The 9,469-nt window shown below is 47.9% G+C and overlaps 1 protein-coding gene across 50 annotated transcripts in view; it reads right to left on the bottom strand.

The window, feature by feature from the left end:
- Nucleotides 1-399: 399 nt before the first annotated feature.
- LOC116938419 (ubiquitin-ribosomal protein eL40 fusion protein) overlaps nt 400-9,469 on the bottom strand; it is a 31,879-nt gene continuing 22,809 nt past the window's right edge. For 2 of the 50 annotated variants that reach the window (XM_076064243.1, XM_076064245.1), the window contains exons 5-6: nt 8,489-9,165; nt 7,610-8,458 (exon numbers count right to left, since the gene is read on the bottom strand). In XM_076064243.1, the coding sequence (XP_075920358.1) occupies nt 9,072-9,165 (94 nt within the window). In that variant the 3' untranslated portion in view covers nt 7,610-8,458; nt 8,489-9,071. Of the gene's footprint in view, nt 9,166-9,469 lie in introns of those variants that run through there. The other 48 variants (XM_076064203.1, XM_076064215.1, XM_076064242.1 and 45 more) reach the window with 48 other exon arrangements.

Raw genomic sequence — 9,469 nt, 5'->3', positions numbered from 1 at the left:
CACGCAACAAAGACAAAATCCCTCCCCTTCAACGCGTAAGCAAATCATTTTTTTTCTTAACGCACAAACAATTTTTTTTCCCCATCACACGCAAAACAAAGGCAAAATCCCTCCCCGTCCAACGCGTAAGCAAATCATTATATTTTTTTTTAACGCACGAACTCAAAAAATGTTTTCCATCACACGCAACAAAGACAAAATCCCTCCCCCTCAACGCGTAAGCAAATCATTTTTTTTCTTAACGCACAAACAAATTCTTTTTTTTTCCCCATCACACGCAAAACAAAGGCAAAATCCCTCCCCGTCCAACGCGCAAGCAAATCATTTTTTTTCTTAACGCACAAACTTAATTTTTTTTTTCCATCACACGCAACAAAGACAAAATCCCTCCCCCTCAACGCGTAAGCAAATCATTTTTTTTATTAACGCACAAACAAAAATTTTTTTTCCCCATCACAGCAACAAAGGCAAAATCCCTCCCCGTCCAACGCGCAAGCAAATCATTATTTTTTTCTTAACGCACGAACTCGAATTTTTTTTTTCCATCACACGCAACAAAGACAAAATCCCTCCCCCTCAACGCGTAAGCAAATCATTATTTTTCTTAACGCACAAACAAATTCTTTTGTTTTGTTTTTACCCCACGCGTGCGAAGCGTTTTTTGTGTTCGCTGCCTAACGCGGATTTCGGTGGTGGTGGTGGGTGGTGGGTGGATGTTAGGGGTTGTATGGGTGGTGGTGGTGGGTGGTAGGGGTGGGTGGAGAATCTAAATCCGACAAAACAAAAGAATTAACGAGTCGGCACGCGCGCCAGAGTCGATGGATTTGCTTCGTCTCGCTGAGCAAGGCGAAAAATAATAATTTAAAAAATAAAAATCACATTGCACGGGAGAGCGGCAAGTACCGCTGATGCGTGAGGGTTGTGGTGGTGGTGGTGGCGGGGAGAGACAAAGACGGCCGTGGGGGATGCTGAGCACACACACAGAGAGACACACAGAGAGACACACAGAGAGACACACACAGAGAGAGACACACAGAGAGAGAGAGAGACACACAGAGAGAGAGACACACAGAGAGAGACACACAGAGAGACACACACAGAGAGAGACACAGAGAGAGAGAGACACAGAGAGAGACACACAGAGAGACACACACAGAGAGAGACACAGAGAGACACACACACAGACACACACACATACACACACAGAGACACACACACACAGAGAGAGACACACACACAGAGAGACACACACAGAGAGAGAGAGACACAGAGAGAGACACACAGAGAGACACACACAGAGAGACACACACAGTGAGACACACACAGAGAGAGACACACACAGAGAGAGAGAGACACAGAGAGAGACACACAGAGAGACACACACACAGAGAGACACACACACAGAGAGAGAGAGACACAGAGAGAGACACACAGAGAGACACACACACAGAGACACACACAGTGAGACACACACAGAGAGACACACAGAGAGAGAGACACAGAGAGAGACACACAGAGAGACACACACAGAGAGAGACACAGAGAGACACACACACAGACACACACACACACACAGAGAGAGACACACAGAGAGAGACACACACAGAGAGAGAGACACACAGAGAGAGAGACACACAGAGAGAGAGACACACAGAGAGACACACACAGAGAGAGACACAGAGAGACACACACAGAGAGACACACACAGAGAGAGAGAGACACACCGAGAGACACACACAGAGAGAGAGAGACACACCGAGAGACACACACAGAGAGAGACACACAGAGAGACACACAGAGAGACACACAGAGACACACACATACACAGAGACACATACAGACACACACACAGAGAGACACACACACAGAGACACACACAGAGACACACAGACACACACACAGAGACACACACAGACACACATACAGACACACAGACACAGACACACATACAGACACACACAGACACACATACACACACAGACACTCACACACAGATACTCACACAGAAACACTCAAACAGACACACACACTGACATACACACACTGACACACACACAAACACACACACAGACACACACACAGAAACACTTAAACAGACACACACACTGACCGACACACATACACACTCTCACACAGACACACAGACAGACACATACACACACTCAGACACACACACAGAAACACTCAAACAGACACACACACTGACATACACACACAGAAACACTCAGAGACATACACTGACAGACACACTGACAGACACACACACAGACACACACACAGACACACCCACTGACATACACACACACTGACACAAAGATAAAGATCCCCCATATAGCCTGTAACAGACTGTAGGGGCAAGTGCTGTTAGCGAGCACCTATGAAGGCCGGAACGGTACACGAGGGGGTGGGTGGCTAGCACCACGCCCGACCGCCTTTGACACACACACAGACACACACACAGACACACACACTGACATACACACACACAGACACACACACAGACACACACACAGACACACACACAGACACACACACTGACATACACACACACAGACACACACACACAGAAACACTCAAACAGACACACACACTGACAGACACACATACACACTCTCACACAGACACACAGACAGACACATACACACACTCACACTCAGACACACACACAGAAACACTCAAACAGACACACACACTGACATACACACACTGACACACACACAGACACACAGACACACACTGACACACACACAGACACACACACTGACACACACACAGATTGCCACACCTCCGTCAGGAGCTGGACCGGTACCACCTGGACCTCTGTGGTATACAGGAGGCCTGGCGGACTGGATCTTGTGTGTGTGTGTAGAGGAGAGGCTGCCACTCCCCTGTCAGGAGCTGGACCGGTACCACCTGGATCACTGTGGTATTCAGGAGGCCTGGTGCACTGGATCTGGTGTGTACACAGAGGAGAGGCTGCCACTCCCCTGTCAGGAGCTGGACCGGTACCGCCTGGATCAGTGTGGGATACAGGAGGCCTGGATCTGGTGTGTGTGTGTAGAGGAGAGGCTGCCACTACTCTTGTCAGGAGCTGGACCGGTACCACCTGGATCACTGTGGTATTCAGGAGGCCTGGTGGACTGGATCTGGTGTGTGTGTGTAGAGGAGAGGCTGCCACACCTCCGTCAGGAGCTGGACCGGTACCACGTGGATCACTGTGGTATTCAGGAGGCCTGGTGCACTGGATCTGGTGTGTGTGTACACAGAGGAGAGGCTGCCACTCCCCTGTCAGGAGCTGGACCGGTACCGCCTGGATCAGTGTGGGATACAGGAGGCCTGGATCTGGTGTGTGTGTGTAGAGGAGAGGCTGCCACTACTCTTGTCAGGAGCTGGACCGGTACCACCTGGATCACTGTGGTATTCAGGAGGCCTGGTGGACTGGATCTGGTGTGTGTGTGTAGAGGAGAGGCTGCCACACCTCCGTCAGGAGCTGGACCGGTACCACGTGGATCACTGTGGTATTCAGGAGGCCTGGTGGACTGGATCTGGTGTGTACAGAGAGGAGAGGCTGCCACTCCCCTGTCAGGAGCTGGACCGGTACCACCTGGATCACTGTGGTATTCAGGAGGCCTGGTGCACTGGATCTGGTGTGTGTGTGTAGAGGAGAGGCTGCCACTCCCCTGTCAGGAGCTGGACCGGTACCACCTGGATCAGTGGTATTCAGGAGGCCTGGTGCACTGGATCTGGTGTGTGTGTGTAGAGGAGAGGCTGCCACTCCCCTGTCAGGAGCTGGACCGGTACCGCCTGGATCAGTGTGGGATACAGGAGGCCTGGATCTGGTGTGTGTGTGTAGAGGAGAGGCTGCCACTACTCTTGTCAGGAGCTGGACCGGTACCACCTGGATCACTGTGGTATTCAGGAGGCCTGGTGGACTGGATCTGGTGTGTGTGTGTAGAGGAGAGGCTGCCACACCTCCGTCAGGAGCTGGACCGGTACCACGTGGACCTCTGTGGTATTCAGGAGGCCTGGTGGACTGGATCTTGTGTGTGTGTGTAGAGGAGAGGCTGCCACTCCCCTGTCAGGAGCTGGACCGGTACCACCTGGACCTCTGTAGTATTCAGGAGGCCTGGTGCACTGGATCTGGTGTGTACACAGAGGAGAGGCTGCCACTCCCCTGTCAGGAGCTGGACCGGTACCACGTGGACCTCTGTGGTATTCAGGAGGCCTGGTGCACTGGATCTTGTGTGTGTGTGTGTAGAGGAGAGGCTGCCACTCCCCTGTCAGGAGCTGGACCGGTACCACCTGGACCTCTGTGGGATACAGGAGGCCTGGTGCACTGGATCTGGTGTGTACACAGAGGAGAGGCTGCCACTCCCCCGTCAGGAGCTGGACCGGTACCACGTGGACCTCTGTGGTATTCAGGAGGCCTGGTGGACTGGATCTGGTGTGTGTGTGTGTAGAGGAGAGGCTGCCACTCTCCTGTCAGGAGCTGGACCGGTACCACCTGGATCAGTGTGTGATACAGGAGGCCTGGTGGACTGGATCTGGTGTGTGTGTGTAGAGGAGAGGCTGCCACTCCCCTGTCAGGAGCTGGACCGGTACCACGTGGATCACTGTGGTATACAGGAGGCCTGGTGCACTGGATCTGGTGTGTGTGTGTGTAGAGGAGAGGCTGCCACTCTCCTGTCAGGAGCTGGACCGGTACCACCTGGATCAGTGTGTGATACAGGAGGCCTGGTGCACTAGATCTGGTGTGTGTGTGTAGTGGCTACCACCACAGTCTACATTATAGACTGTCAGTACACTCACCATACTTAATAACCAGGCTACAGTCTACATTATAGACTGTCAGTACACTCACTCAGCTTAATGACCAGGCTAGTCTACATTGTAGACTGTCAGTACACTCACTCAGCTTAATAACCAGGCTACAGTCTACATTATAGACTGTCAGTACACTCAGTTTAATAACCATTACTACAGTCTACATTATAGACTGTCAGTACCCTCAGCTTAATAACCAGGCTACAGTCTACATTATAGACTGTCAGTACACTCAGTTTAATAACCATTACTACAGTCTACATTATAGACTGTCAGTACACTCACCATAATAACCATTACTACAGTCTACATTGTAGACTGTCAGTACACTCACCATACTTAATAACCATTACTACAGTCTACATTATAGACTGTCAGTACACTCACCATACTTAATAACCATTACTACAGTCTACATTATAGACTGTCAGTACACTCACCATACTTAATAACCATTACTACAGTCTACATTATAGACTGTCAGTACACTCACCATACTTAATAACCAGGCTACAGTCTACATTATAGACTGTCAGTACACTCGCCATACTTAATAACCATTACTACAGTCTACATTATAGACTGTCAGTAAACTCAGTTTAATAACCATGCTACAGTCTACATTATAGACTGTCAGTAGACTCAGCTTAATAACCATTACTACAGTCTACATTATAGACTGTCAGTAGACTCAGTTTAATAACCATTACTACAGTCTACATTATAGACTGTCTATAATGTAGACTGTAGCCTGGTTATTAAGCTGACCGTCAGTACACTCAGTTTAATAACCATGCTACAGTCTACATTATAGACTGTCAGTAGACTCAGCTTAATAACCAGGCTACAGTCTACATTATAGACTGTCAGTAGACTCAGCTTAATAACCAGGCTACAGTCTACATTATAGACTGTCAGTAGACTCAGTTTAATAACCATTACTACAGTCTACATTATAGACTGTCAGTACACTCACCATACTTAATAACTAGGCTACAGTCTACATTATAGACTGTCAGTACACTCAGTTTAATAACCATTACTACAGTCTACATTATAGACTGTCAGTACACTCACCATACTTAATAACCATTACTACAGTCTACATTATAGACTGTCAGTACACTCACTCAGCTTAATGACCAGGCTAGTCTACATTGTAGACTATCAGTACACTCACTCAGCTTAATAACCAGGCTACAGTCTACATTATAGACTGTCAGTACACTCAATTTAATAACCATTACTACAGTCTACATTATAGACTGTCAGTACCCTCAGCTTAATAACCAGGCTACAGTCTACATTATAGACTGTCAGTACACTCAGTTTAATAACCATTACTACAGTCTACATTATAGACTGTCAGTACACTCACCATAATAACCATTACTACAGTCTACATTGTAGACTGTCAGTACACTCACCATACTTAATAACCATTACTACAGTCTACATTATAGACTGTCAGTACACTCACCATACTTAATAACCATTACTACAGTCTACATTATAGACTGTCAGTACACTCACCATACTTAATAACCATTACTACAGTCTACATTATAGACTGTCAGTACACTCACCATACTTAATAACCAGGCTACAGTCTACATTATAGACTGTCAGTACACTCACCATACTTAATAACCATTACTACAGTCTACATTATAGACTGTCAGTAAACTCAGTTTAATAACCATGCTACAGTCTACATTATAGACTGTCAGTAGACTCAGCTTAATAACCATTACTACAGTCTACATTATAGACTGTCAGTAGACTCAGTTTAATAACCATTACTACAGTCTACATTATAGACTGTCTATAATGTAGACTGTAGCCTGGTTATTAAGCTGACCGTCAGTACACTCAGTTTAATAACCATGCTACAGTCTACATTATAGACTGTCAGTAGACTCAGCTTAATAACCAGGCTACAGTCTACATTATAGACTGTCAGTAGACTCAGCTTAATAACCAGGCTACAGTCTACATTATAGACTGTCAGTAGACTCAGTTTAATAACCATTACTACAGTCTACATTATAGACTGTCAGTACACTCACCATACTTAATAACTAGGCTACAGTCTACATTATAGACTGTCAGTACACTCAGTTTAATAACCATTACTACAGTCTACATTATAGACTGTCAGTACACTCACCATACTTAATAACCATTACTACAGTCTACATTATAGACTGTCAGTACACTCACTCAGTTTAATAACCATTACTACAGTCTACATTATAGACTATCAGTACACTCACCATACTTAATAACCATTACTACAGTCTACATTATAGACTATCAGTACACTCACCATACTTAATAACCATTACTACAGTCTACATTATAGACTGTCAGTACACTCAGCTTAATAACCATTACTACAGTCTACATTATAGACTGTCAGTACACTCACCATACTTAATAACCATTACTACAGTCTACATTATAGACTATCAGTACACTCACCATACTTAATAACCATTACTACAGTCTACATTATAGACTATCAGTACACTCACCATACTTAATAACCATTACTACAGTCTACATTATAGACTGTCAGTACACTCACCATACTTAATAACCATTACTACAGTCTACATTATAGACTGTCAGTACACTCACCATACTTAATAACCATTACTACAGTCTACATTAGTGTTTTTTTAAATTATTTTCATTAACTTGATTCTTTATTTTCCCATCTACGCGACCATACCGAAGGAATGTTACTTTGTGGGCGTGAAAGGGCAAACAGGGAGAACCGTCAACTTTCATACCAACTCTTTATTCAGAAAGTTACAGCAGACGGAACCTCTCGAGAGACTCACGGAGACTCCCGGAGACTCCAGGAGACTTCCAGAGACTTCCAGAACCTCCTAGAGACTTTCAGAACCTCCTAGAGACTTCCAGAACCTCCCGGAGACTTCCAGAACCTCCCGGAGACTTCCAGAACCTCCTGGAGACTTCCAGAACCTCCTAGAGACTTCCAGAACCTCCCGGAGACTTCCGGAGACTTCCAGAACCTCCTAGAGACTTCCAGAACCTCCTAGAGACTTCCAGAACCTCCCGGAGACTTCCAGAACCTCCTAGAGACTCCCAGAACCTCCTGGAGACTTCCAGAACCTCCCGGAGACTTCCAGAACCTCCCGGAGACTTCCAGAGACTTCCAGAACCTTCAAGAGACCTCCAGAACCTCCCGGAGACTTCCAGAACCTCCTAGAGACCCCCAGAACCTCCTAGAGACTTCCAGAACCTCCCGGAGACTTCCGGAGACTTCCAGAACCTCCTGGAGACTTCCAGAACCTCCTAGAGACTCCCAGAACCTCCTGGAGACTTCCGGAGACTTCCAGAACCTCCTGGAGACTTCCGGAGACTTCCAGAACCTCCCGGAGACTTCCGGAGACTTCCAGAACCTCCCGGACACTTCCGGAGACTTCCAGAACCTCCCGGAGACTTCCGGAGACTTTCAGAACCTCCCGGAGACTTCCAGAACCTCCTGGAAACTTCCGGAGACTTCCAGAACCTCCCGGAGACTTCCAGAGACTTCCAGAACCTCTTGGAGACTTCCAGAACCTCCTAGAGACCCCCAGAACCTCCTGGAGACTTCCAGAACCTCCCGGACACTTCCGGAGACTTCCAGAACCTCCTAGAGACCCCCAGAACCTCCTGGAGACTTCCAGAACCTCCCGGACACTTCCGGAGACTTCCAGAACCTCCTAGAGACCCCCAGAACCTCCTGGAGACTTCCAGAACCTCCCGGACACTTCCGGAGACTTCCAGAACCTCCCGGAGACTTCCGGAGACTTCCAGAACCTCCCGGAGACTTCCAGAACCTCCTAGAGACTTCCAGAACCTCCTAGAGACTTCCAGAACCTCCCGGAGACTTCCAGAGACTTCCAGAACCTTCAAGAGACTCCCAGAACCTCCCGGAGACTTCCAGAACCTCCCGGAGACTTCCAGAGACTTCCAGAACCTTCAAGAGACCCCCAGAACCTCCTGGAGACTTCCAGAACCTCCCGGAGACTTCCGGAGACTTCCAGAACCTCCCGGAGACTTCCAGAACCTCCTGGAGACTTCCAGAACCTCCCGGAGACTTCCAGAACCTCCCGGAGACTTCCAGAACCTTCAAGAGACTCCCAGAACCTCCCGGAGACTTCCGGAGACTCCCGGAGACTCCCGGAGACTCCCAGAACCTCCCGGAACCGTCTCCAGCGTGGTTCCTGCGCTCACTTCAGCTTCTTCTTGGGACGCAGGTTGTTGGTGTGACCGCACTTCTGCTTACGGCAATTCACAGCGCGCGGGTGCAGACGGGCATAGCACCTGCAGGGAGAGAGACAGAGATGGTGAGAGATGGATGGTGAGAGATGGGGTAGTGAGAGAGAGTGAGAGAGATGGTGAGAGAGAGAGAGAGATGGTGAGAGATGGTGAGAGATGGTGAGAGGGAGAGAGAGGTGGTGAGATGGTGAGAGAGAGATGGTGAGAGAGAGATGGTGAGAGAGAGATGGTGAGAGAGATGGTGAGAGAGATGGTGAGAGAGATGGTGAGAGAGATGGTGAGAGAGAGATGGTGAGAGAGATGGTGAGAGAGATGGTGAGAGAGATGGTGAGAGATGGTGAGAGATGGT

The sequence above is a fragment of the Petromyzon marinus genome, unplaced genomic scaffold (assembly GCF_048934315.1).
Source record: "Petromyzon marinus isolate PM22_M1 ecotype Great Lakes invasive population unplaced genomic scaffold, UKy_Petmar_22M1.pri1.0 PM_Scaffold_36, whole genome shotgun sequence".
Taxonomy (NCBI): domain Eukaryota; kingdom Metazoa; phylum Chordata; class Hyperoartia; order Petromyzontiformes; family Petromyzontidae; genus Petromyzon; species Petromyzon marinus.
Note: the sequence above shows the minus strand (reverse complement) of the source record. Positions and strands in the feature narration are given on the sequence as shown.